A 22,614-nucleotide genomic window follows, 5' to 3' on the forward strand; every position below is an offset into this window, starting at 1 on the left:
TATATATATATACTATATATATATATATATATATATATATATATATATATATATATATATATATATATATATATATATATACTATATATATATATATATATATATATATATATATATATATATATATATATATATATATATATATATATATATATATATATATATATATATATATATATATATATAATATATATATATATATATATATATATATATATATATATAGTATATATATATATATATATATTATATATATATATATATGTATATATATATATATATATATAGATATATATATATATATATATATATATATATATATATATATAGTATATATATATATATATATATATATATATATATATACTATATACATATATATATATATATATATATATATATATATATATATATATATATATATACATATATATATATATATATATATATATATATATATATAGAGAGAGAGAGAGAGAGAGAGACTACTATCCAAAAGTTTAAGATCACTGAAACTTATTTTGAAAAAACATCTACAAAATGGAAACAATTGAAAGATTTTTTATTAATGTTTAGTTACATTCATTGGATAACAATCAATTCAGCAACTAAACAAAATTGAAAAATCAGAGGAAGACTCTGAATTTTAGACTCATCAAAATGTCTGCCCTTGGCCTTGATCACTGAGGAGCATACTCTGGCCATTCAGTGGTAATATTTTGCCACTCCACTTGTAAGAGTATCCAGAGGGTTTCTGCACTACTTGGTTGTTGCCTTTTGACTTTGCAATCCAATTCAGCCCACACTATCGGGAGATTGGGCTGGCCATTTCATTACGCTCAACATTTTTTCATCCATTTTCTTCTGTAAATAGTTTTTGCATAGCTTAGAAGTATGTTTAGGATTGTTGTCTTGCATCAGCCCGGAGTTATCACTGATCAACCTCGCCCCAGATGGAATGGCATAATGCTAGAGGATACAGTGACACCCATTTTGGTTCAATATTCCTGTTACCTGATGAATATCCTCAACACTACTACCTGCAAAATATCCCTACTCATCACACTTACCCCACCATGCTTTACAGTTGGAACTATACATTCAGGAGTCAGTTGTTCACCAATTCTTTGCCTCACATAAACTCTACCCCAGGATCCGAAGATTTCAAATTTTGATTTATCAGTCCAAAGGACTCATTTCCATCAATCAGTAGTTCAGGTTTGGCGTTTTCTGGCCCATATGAGTCACGTTTATTCACAGGTGAAAGCAGTAGTTTTCTGGTAGTACGATGACCATTTAGACAATAATGAGTCCTCTCCTTTTGGTTGTTGGAGACAAGTTAGCTTCACCTGCTTCACTTACTTGTGCAGCGATTTAATTTGCTGTCAGGCACCTATTTGAAGACTAGAGACTCTGATGAACTTATCCTGTGATTTAGAAGTTACTTTTGAATGACCTGACCAAGCTCCATCATTATTTTTTCCTGTTTCATTATACCTTACAATGTCGGTGCAGATGGCAGTGTAGGAAACTAACATTTTTAGTTATATCTCAAAAACTATAGCCTTCACTATGTAATGTGACAATGTTTTGTCACTTTTCAGGTTTCTGGTTTTGCCTATATTTCAGTTGAGTTTTAGGAATTTCACTAATTTTACTTATTTTTAATAATTGAATCTGAAAGAAACAACAACACATTTCACACAGTCATTAAGTGATGTTATCTCAACCAACAGCACATAAGGAGTGTAAATAATCAAAATGTATTGCAATGTTGCCAAAAAGTGGACACTAAAATGATTTTGACAAATAGGTTTGCCATCTAGAAATATGACTGTTTGCATATAAAATATGTATATACAGTGTTATTCCATATTGAATAAACCCCAAACTTTATGCAAAATGTTATTCCATATTTTTATACTAAAAAACTATTTAAATCGATGACATTGAATTAAAAATTCCACTTTGAAACATACTTTTGTAGGTGATCTTAAACTTTCGAATAGTAGTGTTTACACACACACACACACACATTGATAGGGGAGATAGCCACCCCATACACAAAACTGGGAGCACTGGAAAGTTTTGTCTGTTAGTTGCAGACTCATCAGAAGTGCCTTCTCCATAGCATACAATATAGGTGACATTCAGCCTCTCAGTCACAACTAGTGACAATTGTTTTTTCTACATGGCTTTTATATCACATCTAACTGCTTATATTAAACTTTAGCAAACACATTAGCATTTCGCTAAATCAGCTTTATATTCATATGGCAAATATATATACTGACAGTTGGATTTAGCCAAAACCATCTAAGCAGTGCAACTAACTGATGAAACTAGTCCAGCGCTCCCAGATTTGTTCATAGGGCAGTTATCTCCCTTGTTAGTGTATATATATATATATATATATATATATATATATACATTGTGTGCCTCATGCAGCATTAAGAGTTTTAACTCTTCTTTCTTGCAATATAGGTGTCATTCAGCACCCTTGATCATAATTATATATAGAGGCAAATATGCAGATTAATTAAATACAGCAGCTTGAGTGTGATATACAATATATATATTTTTTTCTTTGCCTTCTTTTGGACTTTTCCCTTTCTCCTTTCTGATGAAGTGCTATGCTTGAAACATTAAAAACTCTCTCTTTCCACTGAGCATCAAGCTAATATAATTCTTGTGAACATCCTTACGTTCGTTTTTTTTCTTTTTCTTTTTTTATTCATTTTTTTTAATTGTTTCTTCATTGAATTGACTACATATGTATGTATGTATGTATGTATGTATGTATGTCACTTCTGTTTTTTAATTATTATAAATCTTCCACTGAAGAGGGAGCCAGTTTCCATCAAAGAGACAAGGCTCCATCTTTGGGATGTAGTTAATACAGACAAATTCACATTTGGAACTTGAGAAAAGTCTTGCATATTTTTACTATTCCACTCACAGATTGGACTTGTAATGTATGAATCAGCCAGGTCAATTTCTCTTTCTGAAAATCCCAGTTTATCCAGATTCTCCTTTAAGCATTTACTAACAAAATCTAGCGATCTAATTATTGATAGGAATATGAACTCATAGTCTGGATATAGAAGCTGGAGGTATCAAAGCAGTTGTCCATAGATATTCTCTTTTTATTTGATTTTCAAAGAGATATTTATATATCTGCAGGGCAGCTAAGCTCTATGATGGCACATACCTTTACCCCTCTGTCCCAAACAATATCTGGCCTGTTATGCTTACATTTGACAGAAATTTTGATGGGAATATTCCAATATGCATGTGTGTACGTATGTATGTCATTATTCAGTTTTATTTCAAGATTTCTAGCCAATAGATAAATTGTGCAATATTATTTTGCTGCAAGAGGGGACTTCCAGCAGCCATATATTTAAGTCTGGTATAATATTCTTAGTTAACTCTATCTTTTTTCACAGCACCTTCATACAATGCTTTCATCAATGCCAAGGTGTTATTAGCAGATCTAGAGAGACTGTTAATGCCCAGGTTTTGGGTTTAAAGAACTGTTTTTTTGTGTTCAACAATCAAATACGAATATTACTTTTGGCCAAATTCCATTCATATCGCAATTGAAATAGTTCTTAACTCTAGATGTTTTCCTATGTTGATAACATTCTAAGCATAAAGCCGCAAAGAAACTTATGAGTTATTCTGGTATCTCAAGCAGTTGTAGAAGTTAATATGCAGCCATTAGGTTTTTGTAGCAAAAATGGTAATGGTTTTAATGTCAAAACGAACAGATTTACAGAATGACTGTCTTTGGAATATACTCTTTGAAATATTTATAACCTCAGAGATGGTTGCTCTGCTTTCAATTGTATGTGTGGGAATTGTTGTTCAGGTCTTTGTCAACCCCTCAATAGCAGCAACTAAGGTAGCAGGTATTTTCACCAAGTGCAGATACATCAACAGCCGTGAGTGGGGAATAGAGAAGAATGCTTTCCTAAAATCAAGCCATACTGTCACGAGGCTTCTCCAGTGCTTTTCTTTATTTCTAGAACATCCTCACAACCCTTTCTTTCCACCTGCCTGGTCATTAGTCACTAATGATTGTTTTACTCTTGTACATACACTTATACATACACACACACACACACATATTGTCGACCACACCTAAAAGAAGTTTGTTTGACTGCATGGCAAGTATTAACTTACTAACACATTACAATATGCTCCCAGACATATCGTATGAAAAAGACAAAGATTGACATAGCAGTAATAGTAGAGAAAGAGTCACTACTATATTTTTTCTGAATTAACAAGCTATAAACTAACTTTACTTAAACACACAGTATAGATCTCCCACCCCTCTTTCTTTCTTATGTCATCCTTACTGTGTTACTTACAAAACCTACACTAAAATACTTGTTCATTCAATTCTCATCAGAATGACAACATTCTGAAATTCTTTCCTCACCAATCTTACTGAGCTGTGACAATTCCACATACTGATCGTTGCTGTTTCTTTGTATTTAAATATAGAAATTGAAATGCTTACTTGAAACAAACATGAATTAATATTGTAAGAATGAGAAAGACAGCCGATATTCCACAGCCAATGTAAGATATCATAGACAAGAACGGATTAGTTATGTTGGTCTCATAGATATCCTGCAATAGAAAAAAAAAAGATATTAGCTTCTCCTTCCCATCCCTTTTTCTATGTTAGTCAATATTTATATATGTGTTATATATGTGTATATATAATGTTGATGTTGAAGGTGAGGACTACAGTAAGCTGCATTAGGGATAGGATTAACCTAATCTTAGGTAACCCTAAGCTGCATTAGATACTATGTATTAGTGGGCTACCTTCTGTTGGATGTTCAATAGTTCTAGTATGAAGTTTCATTATCTTCATCTATAATATAAGTATTCTTTCTTGTCTTGAGGTTCACGGCCAAACGGCTGGGTGGATTCACGTGAAAAATGGCACACATGTGGAGACGGGTGTATAGATTGGAACGTGCTTTCTATTTTTCCTAGGCCCCATATTTACAGAGAAAATCGATTAAAACAACCTGCGTGCGTGTATGTGAGTGTGTGTCACTGAAGCCATTCATACATAAATAAACTGAATGATAAATTTCAGTTATCTCTCTCTCTCTCTCATATACACATACACCATCAACATTACTCTCTCTGTCGCGCACACCCCATCAAACATACTCACTCAAACACACACAGACATACGCATGCACATCAATTCTCCCCTCTCACCACAACTTCGAAAGAAGTTCAGTCATAAAACTGTCCATGTCTCTTCATTCGACGCCCACTTGAAAAGATCGCCTTCCCTTTTCACTTGTCTGGCCATTGATCGAGAGATAAAACACAAACCAACTCCTGCTAAATGCAAAAATCCCACCAAAAATACACACACAAACGGACATTTCATGTCTCAGTTTCTCTATGATTATACACGCATCGAAAACAATAGCTCTTACATACATTTTAATCTTCAACAGGTATGTATCAAATTCTATAAAATAAATTGTCTTTCTATAAGCATATAACAATTACTTATTCCATAGTTCACTTAGCTTTTCTCTTCACTTTTGTTAAATTGGATACGTCTGCTATTAATTCTTACATACAATTTTCCCATTAATTCTTACAGCTTCGTCAACTTCTTAACATAGTACACAGAATTCTCGCATTAATACAGTAGGGTGTTTTGAGGGAGATTTGGTTGCTATTTCTACCAAGTCTACCTACCATGTAGAGGTCTGAACTTATTTTTCATTCACAGATTTGCATTTCAAACATTTAACATAATCTTTTCCATAAATCAACTATCGTAAAAATTTTCTACCATGATCTCACATGCAATTACACTTTCTTTTAAAATTTTTACGGATAAAACTGCTTACAAAAATTGCGATTAATGTATAATTTCTTTCTATGTTCATAATTAAATAAATCTTTTAATGATTAGACAGACGTCCAAACAGACCCGGTGGAAGTTGGCCGACCGTTGTATTCTTTCTTATCTTGAGGTTCACGGCCAAATGGCTGGGTAGATTCGTGTGAAAAATGGCACACATGTGGAGACGGGTGCATAGATTAGAACGTGCTTTCTATTTTTCCTAGCCCCCATACTTACAGAGAAAATCGATTAAAACAACCTGTGTGCGTGCGTGTATGTGAGTGTGTGTCACTGGAGCCATTCATACATATGTACATATTAATAAATAAATAAACTGAATGATAAATTTCAGTTATCTCTCTCTCTCTCTCATATACACATACACTATCAACATTACTCTCTCTGTCGTGCACACCCCATCAAACATACACACTCTCACACACAGACATACGCACGCACAACATCAATTCTCCCCTCTCACCACAGCTTCAAATGAAGTTCAGTCAAACTGTCCATGTCTCTTCATTCGCCGCCCACTTCAAAAGATTGCCTTTCCGTCCGGCCATTGATTGAGTGATAAAACACAAACCAGCTCCTGCTAAATGCAAAAATACACACACAAACGGACACTTCATGCCTTTCAGTTTCTCTATGATTATACACGTGTTGAAAGCAATAGGTATGTATCAATTTCTATAATATAAATTGTTTTTCTATAAGCATATAACAATTACTTATTCCATAGTTCACTTAGCTTTTCTCTTCACTTTTCTTCTCTTTCACATACCCCCCTCCCCCCCCACACACACATGCACGTCCATTTCATGTATCTTTCAATTTCTGCTCTCTGCAAATAGAATTTTTACGGATAAAACTGCTTACAAAAATTGCGATTAATGTATAATTTCTTTCTATGTTCATAATTAAATAAATCTTTTAATGATTAGACAGATGTCCAATAGAATAGCTCTCACAAACAGACTACATACAAATTTTTTATTCACAACTCCTGAAACCATTTTCTGACAGGAGGGGATGAAATCTTCATACAGCTGGAGGCTCCAATCGAAATGGAACACGAAATGATCAGAAACGCTGTTATAGATTATGCCTAACCAAAAACAATCACAGCCACATCATCCAAACAGACCGGGTGAAACCGGGTTTAGCTGGTAGTAATGTATATATGAGATGTAGCGGTAGAATGTGACACCAGTTCTTGAGTTCAAATTCACTGAAGGTATGTCTTAGTATATTTTATCAGTACAGTTGATTCAAGAGCTGCTACACTTAAACCATCTCTTAACTGAGATAGACTGATGATGTGTGCAGAAAGTACTTATTTCTTTCTCATTCACTTAACACTAGGAAAATGAAGATAATTCTTGATACTGTCATAACATCTTGGTGCTATAAGTTTTTTTTTAAAGAATATTTAACAATTAGTGGAGAGTGAGGAAATAGTTTATTTCAGAGATGTTTTGGTCATGGGTTACTAGAGATTGTCATTCATAACAAGATATGAATGACAGCCTTGTTGAGAGATTGTTCAGCTCAATTTGGGTCAATGTGATCAATGAATGTTTAGATGCAGAAATAAATGCACAATTAAAATTACTTTGGTAACAAAGCTAACAGAGATGAAAATAATAACAAAGACAAGAAGCAAATTGATTCAGTAATGTTCCTGTAGTAACGCCTGCGCATGTGTAGTCTTACGCATGCGTAGTCTTATGCATGCGTAGAATTAAACAAGCAAGCGTTTCCCGCTCAATTCATTCTCTTTCTCGCTGGCCAGCGATTGAGCATGGACGTGTGTTTAGAGCTGTCTCTACATCTTTCGGTCTTACACTCGACAGCTCGTTATTCTCACCTCTAAAGATGTATAACTAAAGATTTGCATGTTTTACCAAGTAAATAAATGTTGTTTAAGTTGTTTAGTCTGGAGTTCAGCGTTCCGTCTATTTCTTTAATTTTATAGTAGAAAGTCAGGTATACAATCTAAAGATGTATAACCCACTTTCTACTAAATTCCTAACAATACTGATAATGACTGGAACAACATCAGTGTCCTGGCTATTTAATCTCCAACCTTGTGATATCAAGTTACTGATGGAGTGAACTAACATACTGAATTTGTTCAATCATTCCTTTAGGCTAAACTATTTACCATAGATAGGAGTATGTTTTATTGTTGCAGGTAGCAGTGTTGTCATATAACAGGTACTGGATATACATGTATTATTGACATGACAGCCTCTGCTAGAGAAATACCACAAATGGGTAGAAAGATCTTGGAAGAGAATCATGAGGAGATCAAAGATTTAACATCTGAGTTGCAAACATGTTTTATGTGCTATGGAGATATAATATATATTAAATATGTCTTTATAAGTTACAATACCATTCAGATGGTTTCAACATGATAAACTTTAAAACTAGGGTAAATGACTTTCTGTTTCCATCCCTTTTATATCAAGGAAGAAGGAATACTCATGCATTTCATTAGGGATGGTAGTTTGGTACATCAAAACGACACCATCATTAGTTTAAATTTTTAAGTGACAGCAATAACAACAAGAGCAACTGTGACTTCTTACAATATATCGACTTCACATATTTACTCAAATATTCAACACAAAGTCCAGTAGATGTGTTAGTTAGACTTCTTTGAAATTATTAATGCATAGACATTACTGCCAAATTACAGGTAATTAACAAGATGCCATAATGTTACCAACCATTAGCAGGGCAAAACTTGTAAGATGGTTACAAGAACAAACTACTTTCTTTCCAGGTACATATCTGAATACATCACAGCCTTTTGATGACCATTTGGGTTCCTGTCCAGGTGATTCATCCCAATAAACACACCGTGGGTTGGTGGCATTCTGAAAAAAAAAATCAAAATCTTGTAATAATTCTGCTTGTCATTGCATTACTTAGCCTGTCAGTAACACTTTCACGAGACTAGAGAAAAAGTGGGAGAACGAAAAGAGAGATAGAGGAAAAGAGGGAGAGAGAAGCGTCCATGATGAGGTAGAGGAAATGTAATTATAATGCTTTCATGAAAGGAAAGAGAGGAGAAAAAGGAGAGAGAAAAATAGGATAAGGCAAAGAAAGAGGGAGAAGCATCCATGACATGAAGTTGGGGAACATAATATTTATTATATGGTTAAAACATTTAGTTGAAGGTATAATTTTTGCAGAGGGGTGATGTTCTGATGTTGAGGTTAAAGAAAGGCAGTGAGAGAGAGAGGGAGAAAGAGAGGAGAGAGAGGGGGGGGAGAGAGAGAGAGAGAGAGGGGGAAAGAGAGAGAGAAGATGATGATGATGATGATGATGATGGTGGTTGTGATGGTGGAGACTGGATCGTGAAAAGTGTATATTTTTGATTGAACCAGGATTTTTTTTATATCACCTATCACTTAACGCATGCACATAAATGCAATTCTGGGAAATATTCATGCTTATATACATGGCAAATATAGGCAATTAATAAAAAATTGTATCGTATGTGCAGGATATTTTTTTTATGGGAAAAATGGAAAAATATGAGTGAATATTATTTATGAGTGCTGTATACTAAGTCTATAAAATTGTGCATAAAGTATTTAAAGTGTATATAAGTGCATTAAGTAATCATCATATTTCAATTCCTTTCACTTTTCAATGAGTAGCAGATGAGCAACTGTCTTTCCATAGAGATACAAAACAGGCCACACTTCCAAGTTTTTGGATAAAGTTTTCAGAAATAACCTGATAGGTTTACCATTAATTCTGTGAAATATTAATGAGTCCCACTAGTTACAATAAATTAATGAACTTACTTTGTAATTAAAATGCATGTAATTATAATGTGTTATTGTTAGTTTAACTAACAAAACATCAGCACAGACTATGGTCTTCAATGTTTGGTTGTTATTGACCTGCCTCCCACATCACTGTTTGTGATGTGGGTTAAGTGACCATTCCATATCATTTATAAATCTATGTATTTTCTCATAATTTTCATTCTATCACCATAACAATAGAAGAAGGAAGCGTTGGATGATGTAGTTCTAGAAATATTTTATGAAATATAAAATGGTATGATGTTCACGGCTGGAATGTGTTTCATGTTAAGTCAACTGGATCAGAAATGGCATGAAGATGAAGAACAGCAGTGAGTACTGCATGGAAATCCAAAGACATTCACACTGAAAATACACAGCCACCAGTCACCATCAAAATAGGCAATATACAAATGTACAAAACCAATATACTAGTGATACTAAAATAAAACAGTTAACCCGAAACATTTTCTTGGAATTTTGAAAAAAATACTTCCACCATTATAAACATATACTAAGTTATAACGCTTACCACAAAGACAGTAATAGTGGGTAATGCAAGCTGTGGTTTTTGAAAAAGCTCCAAGAGATAATAATTCCTATTGTAATTGAAGGTTATTTATAATTCATATTTTATAGTACAATCATCATCATCATCATCATCATCATCGTTTAACGTCCGCCTTCCATGCTAGCATGGGTTGGATGGTTTGACTGAGGACTGGTGAAACCGGATGGCAACACCAGGCTCCAATCTAATTTGGCAGAGTTTCTACAGCTGGATGCCCTTCCTAACGCCAACCACTCGGAGAGTGTAGTGGGTGCTTTTACGTGTCACCCACACGAAAACGGCCACGCTCGAAATGGTGTCTTTTATGTGCCACCCGCACAAGAGCCAGTCCAGGGGCACTGGCAACGATCTCGCTCGAAAACCCTACAAAGGCCAGTCAGGCGGTATATATATATGTCTTTACGTATCATCGTCGTCGTTTAACGTCCGCTTTCCATGTTAGCATGGGTTGAACGATTTGATTGAGGACTGGTGAAACCAGATGGCTACACCAGGCCCCAATCTGACTTGGCAGTGTTTCTACAGCTGGATGCCCTTCCTAAAGCCAACCACTCAGAGAGTGTAGTGGGTGCTTTCACGTGTCACCCGCACGAAGGCCAGTCAGGCGGTACTGGCAACGGCCACGCTCATCTCGCTCGAGAAACCTCATATGTCACCTGCACAAGAGCCAGCCCAGGGGCACCAGCAACGATCCCGTTCGAAAATCCCACAACAACCCCACACAAGAGCCAGTTCAGGGGCACCGGCAACGATCTCGCTCGAAGAAATTTCATGTGTCACCAGCACAAGAGCCAGTCCAGGGGCACTGGCAACGATCTCGCTCGAAAAACCTCATGTGTCGCCCGCACATGAGCCAGTCCAGGGGCACTGGCAACGATCCCGCTCGAAAGATTTCATGTGTCGCCCGCACATGAGCAAGTCCAGGGGCACTGGCAACGATCCCGCTCGAAACATTTCATGTGTCACCCGCACAAGGGCCAGTCCAGGGGCACTGGCAACGATCTCGCTCGAAAGATATCATGTGTCGCCCGCATATGAGCCAGTCCAGGGGCACCGGCAACGATCTCGCTCGAAAAACCTCATGTGTCACCCGCACAAGAGCCGGCCCAGGGGCACTGGCAACGATCTCACTCGAAAGATTTCATGTGTCGCCCGCACATGAGCCAGTCCAGGGACACTGGCATCGATCCCGCTCGAAAGATTTCATGTGTCTCCCGCACATGAGCCAGTCCAGGGGCACTGGCAACGATCTCGCTCGAAAGATATTATGTGTCGCCCGCACATGACACAGGGTGTCATAAAATTGGTCTTTCTGTCCGTCGGGTAGCCCGGGCTGAGGGGCATAGGCCAAGATAATGGTTGCTAAACCATGGTGTAGGACTAATCTAATCTTAAGTATTCTATCGCATACTCTAACCACCTCGATTACCTTATCCACCCATTTCTCTGCAAGAAGTATACCCACGCCCCCGACCCTGTCTGTGTTTCCTGCCTAGAAATATATATATATATATATATATATATATATATATATATATATATACATATTTATTTATTTATTTATTTATTTATGGGTTTCAGCCAAGTGGCTGTGGTCATGATGGAGCACCACCATGACTTTCCGTCTTTATGCTGTGCTCTCTTCACGTTCCTTGCATGGCTCTTCTCCTCCATCTGATATAGTTCAATCAAGAGTTTTGATGGCACATCTGGTGTATAAGAGAATTTGACATCGCTGCGCTAAACTGTGTCTCATTTTGAGCCATTGGTTCATCTGGTATCATGGAGAGGAAAGCGTCGAGTTTTGTCTTGAAGACCTCTATATCCATGTCTTGCAGGTCTCTCAATTGTTTTGGCAGTGGATTAAAGAGCTGAGGTCTTCTGAAACCAAGGCTGTTGCAGTACCTCGTTCTTATGTGAGATGCAGTGGACGGCACCTTTGGTACCATGCAGTGGCGACCTGTGCGGGCATTCTTGTAGTACTTGATGCCAAAGTTTGGCACCAATCCTTCCAGTATTTTCCATATGTATATTATTACATATCTCTCCCGCCTGCGCTCCAGGGAGTAGAGACCTAGTGCCTTCAGTCGCTCCCTGTAGTTCATCTGTTGGAGTGTAGCGATCTTTTTTGTATAGTGACGCTGAATTGCCTCAATTTCTGCTGTCTGCTTGACACTGTGTGGTGACCACAACTGAGAGCAATAGTCTAGGCGGCTCAGAACAAATGTCTTCCATAGAGTCAACATGACTTTTTGATCCCTTGTTCGGAATGTCCTCAGTATCCACCCTGCCAGTTGTCTGCACTTTGCTGTCAACTTGACAGTGTGCATGTGAAATGATGCATGACTACACATGTTGATGCCCAGGTCTCTTACTGTTTGTGGTTCTGGTATTGCAGTACCTCTAGGTCCTGTGTATGCCAGTTGGGAGACACTTGTGGCCTTGTAGCGCAGTACTTGAAATTTTTTTGCATTGAACTGCATATTATTTTGCTCAGCCCACTTGTATATTGCATTTAGGTCATTCTGCAGGTTTACAATATCATCAGGATTCTTTATTGCCTGAGATAGTTTTGTGTCATCAGCGTAGCTAGTGACACTGGCTCTCCGAGTGACCGTGGGCATGTCCAGAAGGGCCACTATGAACAGTAGTGGCCCCAGGACAGTTCCTTGCAGAACACCACTCAATATTTGCGTTTCCCTAGATAGTTCTCCATTGGCTGCAACTGTCTGACTTCTACCATTGAGGAAGTCATGCAGCCATTGTCCTAATTTACCAGCTATGCCAAGGTTTCGCAGCTTGTGACATATCAAGCCATGATCAACTTTGTCAAAGGCTTTTGCAAAGTCGAGATGTATCACATCAACATTTGAATGGTCAAGTAGCTGCTTCAGGATCCAGTCATAATGCTGCAAGAGCTGCATGAGGCAGCTTCTACCTGGACGGAAACCATGCTGGGTCTCATTCAGCAAGTCATTTTCTTCTAGGAACGCAATCAATCTCCTTCTGACAATTTGTTCCATGACTTTGCTAATATGTGAAGTCAGAGAGATGGGCCTGTAGTTCCCAGCCTCTGCTCTGCTTCCACCTTTATGGATAGGACATATGGTGCCTTCCTTCAGCTTTTTAGGAAGTTTACCACTTACAAGGAAACTCTGGAAGAGTATCCGGAGTGGTCCCGCTAATTCTTGTTTACACGACTTTAAGAGGACAGCTGGGAAACCATCGGGGCCAGTTGCCGAATTTGAGCTCATTTCATTTATGGCAGCTATTAAATCTTCCTCTTCAATGTCAATGTAGGTAATGGATGCAGTATTTTTCTGCTGAGTGCTATTGTCAAAGAAATCAGCTGGGTTCTTTATCTGCATGTGACTCAGAGGAGAAGTGAAGACACTCTTGAATTGTGCACTGAGCACTTCACTTATCCATGTGGGGTCCGCAGTCAGTGAGCCATTAGGCAGGAATAGGGGTCCTATTTTATACTGTTCCGTAGCAGTCTCTTTTGCAAATCTATAGAAAGCCTTGGGGTTTGTTTTTATGCTTTCTACTGCTCTCTTCTCCTTCTCTGTTCTCTCCTTTTCATGGGAGAGTTTGATCTTGTTTTCTATTTCTAACAGTGTTAGTTTTAATTTAGCCCTTTTCCTATCCTCCAGTTCTCTATTTAACTGGTTTGAGACCTTTGTTCTGTGTCTCATAAGGATTTTCCTGTCTCTAGGAATTCTATTGGTATGTTTGCTGGTCTTTCTTTTTGGCACGTATTTGGCGCATATGTCTTGTATGGTTGACATAAAATGACTTAGTTTGAGGTCATTGTCTTGTATAGAAAGGCTGTCATGCCAGTTTTGATTTCGAATCTCTCTGCAAATTGATTTCCAGTCCGCTCTGTGGAAATTCAGGTTGGATATGGCTTGAGTCCTCTTGATGGGGTGGGTGTCAGTGGGTTGTCTAGGACCATACATAGTTAATTCTATAATGTTATGATCTGAGAGAGATGTAGGTGTTACTTTCACATTATGGATTAGGCTCACATTGTTTGTGAAGCAGAGATCTAAAATATTGCTTCCCCTGGTTGGTTGGAGTATCACTTGTTCCATGAACAGCATGTTGGAGAGTTCTAACAAAGATTTTGCCTGGCTTTGTTCATGTAGTGACATCCCAGAGAGGATGTGACCTTCAGGCCAGTTAACATTTGGCAGGTTAAAGTCGCCTAGGAAAAGTATATTGATGTGTTGGTCCAGATTTGTCAAGACCTCTTCTATGTGTCTGAGGCTGTCCTCAAATTTACCCTCCTACTTTGCGGTATTTGGTGGACGGTATGTTGAGCATACAACTACATCAATTTGTTTTATGTGTACTATTAAAGTATCACAGACAGAGTTTCAGTGTGATAGGAGTAGTAGGGGTGTGACATCTTCTCGGATGTACATTGCAACTCCCCCATGACTTCTATCCCTTCTGTCTGTTCGGAATACGGCATACTCTGGTATGTTTAACTCTACATGTGCTATATTAGATGTTAGATGCGTTTCGGTAAGCACCATGCATATTGCTTGATTGCATATATATATGTATATGTGTATATATATATATATATATATATATATATATATATATATACATACATATATATCATCAATATATATATACATACATACATACATATATAAATATGTACATGACAAAAGAAACAGGCTTGTAGGGGCTGGAAGAACGGTGGCAGCAGGGAATTTTATCAGACTGCCAGGTTTATTTAGCCAGAGGGGAAGCAGATAAGAAAAAAATTGCCAATGTTCTGCGCTGTGAGGACCAAAGACTTGAGGTATTTCGTGTTGCAAAGCAGTGTGTGAGAGAGAATTGTGATGTTGTAGGAGAGAAATGTGTTCGCATGGATGATGGTATGCTTGCACTAAACAAGTCTGCAAAGAAAGAGGTATGGAGACGCCACTACGAAAGGTTGCTCAATAAAGAGAATGAATGGGAGAAAGAGAGTCTGCCGAATGTCGGCCCAACAGAGAGAACAGCGATTCGAGTTGACGGTACCATGGTAGATAAAGCTATTCAGAGTATGAAGACAAGGAAAGCCTTCGACCCTTCAAGAATCACTGCAGAGATGCTCAAAATATATAGCCTAGTCACTCGTATTGTTAACCAGGTGATACATGATAGAGTCATACCCAATGACTGGTGTAGCAGCACCATAATCAACTGCTACAAAGGTAAAGGTGACGCTTTAGATACAAATAATTACAGAGGTATCAAGTTGTTAGATCAGGTAATGAAAGTCACAGAGAGGGTCATAGCCCAGCTAATTAGGGAGAGAGTCAGTTTAGATGAGATGCAGTTTGGGTTTGTGCTAGGGAGAAGCACCACTGATGCTATATTTCTGGTAAGGCAGGTGCAGGAGAAATACTTAGCCAAAGATAAACCTCTGTTCCTGGCTTTCGTTGACATGGAGAAAGCCTTTGACAGGGTCCCCCGATCCCTTATCTGGTGGTCAATGAGGAAACTAGGGATAGAAGAATGGTTAGTGAGAGCTGTGCGAGCCATGTACAGAAACTCTGTCAGTAAGGTGAGGGTTGGCAACGAGTACAGTGAAGAATTCTGGGTAGAGGTAGGGGTCCACCAAGGTTCAGTCCTCAGCCCCCTCCTATTTATCATAGCCCTCCAGGCGATAACAGAGGAATTCAAGACAGGATGCCTCTGGGAGCTCCTCTATGCTGATTACCTTGCACTAATTGCTGAGTCAATATCAGAACTAGATGAGAAGTTTCAGGTGTGGAAGCAAGGACTAGAATCGAAGGGTCTTAGAGTCAACCTAGCTAAAACCAAAGTCCTAATAAGTAGGAAGGTAGACAACACACAAATCCCCTTCAGGTAGATGGCTCTGCTCGATCTGTAGAAAAGGCGTAGGTAGAAACTCTATAAGATGCACACAGTGCAAGCTATGGACACATAAGAGGTGCAGCAATATCAAAGGAAGATTAACTAGGAAGTTAGTTTTCGTATGTAGCAGATGTTCAGGAGCTATAAACATTGTAAATGTGCAGAAAACAACTTCTGCCACATTCCAAGGAGAAAAACTAGACGTAGTTGATAGCTTCCGCTATCTAGGTGACCAAGTTAGTAGTGGTGGAGGGTGCACTGAAAGTGTAGCTGTTAGAAGAAGAATAGCCTGGGCAAAGTTCAGAGAGCTCTTACCTCTGCTGGTGACAAGGGGCTTCTCACTCAGAGTAAAAGGCATGCTTCATGTCAGTGAAACATGGGCTGTGACTGCTGAGGACATGCGAAGGCTCGCAAGGAATGAAGTCAGTATGCTCTGATGGATGTGTAATGTCAGTGTGCATACTAGACAGAGTATTAGTACCTTGAGAGAAAAGTTGAACTTACGAAGCATCAGTTGTGGTGTGCAAGAGAGACGTTTGCGCTGGTATGGTCATGTAGCGAGAATAGATGAGGATAGCTGCGTGAAAAAGTGCCACACCTTAGCAGTTGAGGGAACCTGCGGAAGAGGTAGGCCCAGGAAGACCTGGGATGAGGTGGTGAGGCACGACCTTCGAACAGTGGGCCTCACCGAGGCGATGACTTCTGACCGAGATCTTTGGAAATATGCTGTGTGTGAGAAGACCCAGCAATCCAAGTTAGACCTAAATCTAAGGCCTCAGCCAGTCCACTTATGCACACCTTCCTTCATTGGACACTAAACTCCACTTGCGAAGACCTGTTGAAGCAAGTGAAATTGAAATCGAGTTAAATTCGACGACTGGCACCCATGCCAACGTCGTCTCCTTCATTGGATACGAAACTCAGCTTGCAAAGACTTATTGGGCCAAGCAAAAGCAAAATCGTGATGGCACCTGTGCCCAGCGTTGCCTTTCTGGCACTTGTGCCCGCGGCATGTGTAAGGACTTTCAAGCGAGATCGTTGCCAGTGCCACTAGACTGGCTTCTGTGCGGGTGGCACATAAAATACACCATTTTGAGCGTGGCCGTTGCCAGTACCACCTGACTGGCCTTCGTGCCGGTGGCACGTAAAAGCACCCACTACACTCTCAGAGTGGTTGGCTTTAGGAAGGGCATCTAGCTGTAGAAACTTTGCCAAATGCTGTGCGTGAGAAGACCTGGCAATCCAAGTGAGACCTAAATCTAAGGCCTCAGCCAGTCCACTTATGCGTACCTTCCTTCATTGGACACTAAACTCCACTTGCGAAGACCTGTTGAGGCAAGTGAAATCGAAATCGAGTTAAATTGGACACTAAACTCCACTTGCGAAGACCTGTTAAGACAAGTGAAATCGAAATCGAGTTAAATTGGACACTAAACTCCACTTGCGAAAACCTGTTGAGGCAAGTGAAATCGAAATCGAGTTAAATTCGACGACTGGCACCCATGCCAACGTCGTCTCCTTCATTGGACACAAAACTCAGCCTGCAAAGACTTATTGGGGCAAGCGAAATCGTGATGTCACCTGTGCCCAGCGTCGCCTTTCTGGCACTTGTGCCTGTGGCATGTGTAAGGACTTTCGAGCGAGATCGTTGCCAGTACCACCTGACTGGCCTTCGTACCGGTGGCACGTAAAAGCACCCACTACAATCTCTGAGTGGTTGGCGTTAGGAAGGGCATCCAGCTGTAGAAACTCTGCCAAATCAGATTGTAGCCTGGTGTAGCCATCTGGTTTCACCAGTCCTCAGTCAAATCGTCCAACCCATGCTAGCATGGAAAGCGGACGTTAAACGACGATGATGATGATGATATGCATATATATATATGTATTTATATATGTATATATATATATATATATATATATATATATATATATATATATATATATATATATACACTTATATATATATGTATGCATGTATATATGCGTATATATATATATATGTACATATATGTATATATATAGATGTATATTTACAGATATATATGTATATATATAGATGCATATACATATATGTATAGATTTATATGTATATATATATAACCCTATCTGGATTATGAAAGGTCTTTGTATATTTATGTTGGGTGTAATTATTCATACCAGTATGTAATTCCTGACAAAGAATCTAATTTTTATTACAAGATGAGTTTTGTCTTTGGAATTAATTAGACTCCGAAACAATTTGTAGTATGTACTAACCTGGATTATGAATTAAAAATTGTCTACACGTACAATTTTTCCTTTCCTTATACTTTATTTACATGTGTATATATATATGAATATATATACAAACTATGGGGGTTTAGTTCACAGGTGATCTAACCAATTAGGCTCGCTAGGTAAGTACTGTAACAGATTACTAGGGCTCTAAGATTATAGCTGAGACAGTAGCCATGGAGCCATTGCAGATTTCCGATGCAGCGGATATATAATTGTTAAAGAGGACAACAAATATCAAGGCAAGGCAAACATCTGAAGTCATATAGAATATTATTATTGGCAAAAAAAAATTCAAAGTCTTACAGCTGTTTCCAGAATATCCCCAATTATGAGATCTCCTTATTCTTTTACTTCCTTCTTCTTTGTCGTCATCTCATTGATATATACCATTCTCATTTTCCCCATTTTTCCATGATGACGGAATATCCTATACTATGGAGTTTCTACCCATGCCTTTTCTACAGATCGAGCAGGGGGTTGTGATTTGACAGCCTTCCTATTTACTAAGACTTTGGTTTTGGTAAAGTAAACCCTAAGGCCTTTTGATTCTAGACCTTGCTTCCACACCCTAAACTTCGTCTCCAGTTCTGGCAGTGACTCGGCTATTAGAGCAAGGTCATCAACATGGAGGAGCTCCCAAGAGCAGCCTGTCTCGAATTCCTGTTATTGCCTGGAGGACTATAATGAATAAGAGGGGGCTGAGGACTGATCCTTAGTGAACCCCTACTTCTACTCAGAATTCTTCACTATACTCGTTGCCAACCCTCACCTTATTGACAGCATCCCTGTACAGGGCTTGTACAGCTCTTACCAGCCACTCGTCTATCCCCAGTTTCCATATTGACCACCAGATAAGGGATCGGGGGACCCTGTCAAAGGCTTTCTCCAAGTCAACAAAATCCAAGTACAAAGGTTTATCTTTGGCTAGGTATTTCTCCTGTGGTTGCTTTACCAGAAATATAGCACCAGTGGTGCTTCTACTTGGCACAAAACCGAACTGCATCGCATCTAGGTTAACTCTCTCCCTAATTAGTTGGGCTATGACCCTCTTTGTAACTTTCATCACCTGATCCAATAATTTGATACACCTGTAGTTATTTCTATCTAAAATATCACCTTTCTCCTTGGAGCAGTTGACGATGGTGCTACTACACCATTCACTGAGTATGACTCCGTCGTGAACTACCTGATTTACGATGCGGGTGACAAGATCATAACCCACACCACTCGATATTTTAAGCATCCCAGTAGTGATTCCTGATGGGCCATGCTTTCCCTGTTTTCATATCCTTAATTGCTTTATCTACCTGTGCACTGTCATTTCGGATAGCTGGTCCCTCAATTGGGTCAAACTTTGGCAGACTCTACTCCTCCTATTCATTCTCCACATTCAGCAGTCTTTCATAACGGCTTCTCCAAGCCTTTTTCTTTGCAGAATCATTAAATACAAGGCACATTTCTCTCCTCATATATATATATATATATATATATATATATATATATATATATATATGTGTGTGTGTGTATATACATATATATGTGTATATACATATATATGTGTATATACATATATATATGTATATATACATATATACACACACACATATATGTATACATACATATGTATGTATACATCATCATCATCATCATTTAACGTCCGTTTTCCATGCTGGCATCGGTTGGACGGTTTGACTGGGATCTGGGACATCAGGAGGCTGCACCAGGCTCCAATCTGATCTGGCAGTGTTTTTACAGCTGGATACCTTTCCTAATGCCAACTACTCCGAGAGTGTAGTGGGTGATTTATACGTGCCACTGGCACAGGTGCCAGAGGGGGCTGGCAATGACCATGATCAGTTGTTTTTATTCTTATGTGCCACCGGCATGGAAGCCAGTAAAGGTGGCACTGGCATCAGCCACATTCGGATGGTGCTTTTTTACATGCTACCAGCACAGGGATCACAACTACAATTTCCATTTGATTTTGATGTACTTGACTCAATAGGTCTCCTCAAGCACAGTATGTCACCCTACGATCCAAGGTACTTTTGAGTGGGCTGCTTATCTGACATTGGTATAGGTTACAGCTGTGAACTCACTTTATTTGCCGGGTCTTCTCAGTCACAGCATATCTCCAGAGGTCTCAGTCTTTTGTCATTGCCTCTGATATATATATATATATATATATATATATATATATAAATGGAGTTAAATGCATGTGTTATTCAGATTCTTTTACTTCCAACACATGTTTCAAAGATATCACTGGTATTATTCCAAAGGAATAAAATGATGTAAAACAATGTACTCTTCTCTTCAGGGAAATGAAGGAATGAAACTCATCAATAAGACATTTTAACCGAAAATGAAGGATATGTATAGTGATTAACTGAACGCTATTAAGTTTGTTTCCCCAAAAATGTTAGAGGATATAACGTCAAAGGTAGCCTATAGAAAGAGGAGGGGTAAAGGAAAGAAGAAACCAAATAAATGAGAAGTGATGCTGTACGATGATTTCAAGCGACTCCATTCAATTGAACAATACAATCATTGCATCAATTTAAATTCAGAGTTATCCTCAGCTGCATAAATAAGTAGAATTTTAATTAGTTGGATACATTTATATATATATTTATATATATATATATATATATATATATATATATATATATATATATATATATATATATTCCATATTCTATATCCCACATTAATTTTACAAGCATATAAATAAAACATAAAAAACAGACAGAGTTGGAACTCTTTTAAACAAAATAATATATATATGTATATATGCATATATACATATATATATCTATAGATGGATAGAGTGAAATCACATCCATACTACCCACTACACAACCTGTAAGGTCATTAGAGCGGTTGCAAGTACTGATTTTACTGAGGAGATCTTCCATGCTAACACAGACATCTGGGGACATTTCTATGAGAGGTCGTAATACCTGTGAGAGAAAGTAGGACAGTCTATAATTACTGGTTGTGTAGTGGGTAGTATGGATGTGATTTGCCTCTACCCATATATAGTGCTTTATGGACATGGAACCTGTTATCTAATTATTCTATTACTCTATAACTCTACTGCTTCTCTTTCGGATTTATTTTTTTCTGACAGAATGTGTAGTATGTCATTCCACTAAGGGAAGGCAATGTTTCTAGAACACTAGATTTGTGGAATGTACCTTGTTTGTTTGACAGAGACTATCTATGAACCACAAAATTGAGCAAGGTTGACTCTGAATACAAAACTCAACATCCGCCATTGCAAATGTTCATACATTTATGATGATGAAGCAGCAGCAAAAACAACAACAGCAACAACTACTACTACTTCCACCACCACCGCCACCATCTTCACAGTGGCCCACATTTATTTTGTGAAGACAAAGATATAGCCTTGAAATGAAACAATGACAACAATAGCAATAATAATTATATAGTTATTACCTGAATTATTAAATTAAATGACATGGCAACTGGTTCATCAAGGTTGGTTATGCTCTCAATGTTAGGAATATTTGCAGCAATAATATAACTGTTAATTTTAGCAATTTCTTTGGTACTAGAACTACGTATTACCTGTAAAGAGTAAATTAATTTATTTAATAAGAAAACTTAAAAACATCATTTAAGTATGAAGCAACCAAACACCACTGTTATTGTACTTAAACATCATTACTTTAGAAGGTACAACTTAATACATCGTCCATGATGCTCAGCATCTCAAGATCCAGCCTTCACAACTTCATCCAACATTGGCTCACGTCACAGTGGCCCACATTTATTTTGTGAAGAAAAAGATATAGCCTTGAAATGAAACAATGACAACAATAGCAATAATAATTACATAGTTATTTTCCAACATTTTCCTGCATCTTTCTTACTCATTCATAGGCTTTATCCACTTTAAGCAATCAGCACTTCTTTATACAGCTGTCCTCAGCCATATGTTTCACACAAACAAATCAGTGCTGTTTTCTCTCTTGCACATTACATTTGATTCTTCTTACACCAAAGTTTTCTCTCAACACATTTTGCTGTACATGAATATTGACATAGCAAAACCAACAAACACACACGTGTGTGTGTATGTGTGTAAATATATAAATAAATATATATATATATATATA

General features: G+C 37.9%; 1 protein-coding gene across 7 annotated transcripts in view; it reads right to left on the bottom strand.

Moving 5' to 3' along the window:
- The window catches only part of LOC106881065 (uncharacterized), a 368,052-nt gene that overhangs the window by 12,266 nt on the left and 333,172 nt on the right, over positions 1 to 22,614 (bottom strand). For all 7 annotated transcript variants that reach the window (XM_089342524.1, XM_089342528.1, XM_089342523.1 and 4 more), the window contains 3 exons: positions 21,932 to 22,063; positions 8,644 to 8,793; positions 4,532 to 4,644 (listed from right to left, as the gene is read on the bottom strand). In XM_089342524.1, coding sequence (XP_089198650.1) covers positions 4,532 to 4,644; positions 8,644 to 8,793; positions 21,932 to 22,063 — 395 coding nt within the window. The remainder of the gene's footprint in view (positions 1 to 4,531; positions 4,645 to 8,643; positions 8,794 to 21,931; positions 22,064 to 22,614) is intronic.

The sequence above is a fragment of the Octopus bimaculoides genome, chromosome 26 (assembly GCF_046866305.1).
Source record: "Octopus bimaculoides isolate indiv1 chromosome 26, ASM4686630v1, whole genome shotgun sequence".
In the NCBI taxonomy this organism is placed as follows: Eukaryota; Metazoa; Mollusca; class Cephalopoda; order Octopoda; family Octopodidae; genus Octopus; species Octopus bimaculoides.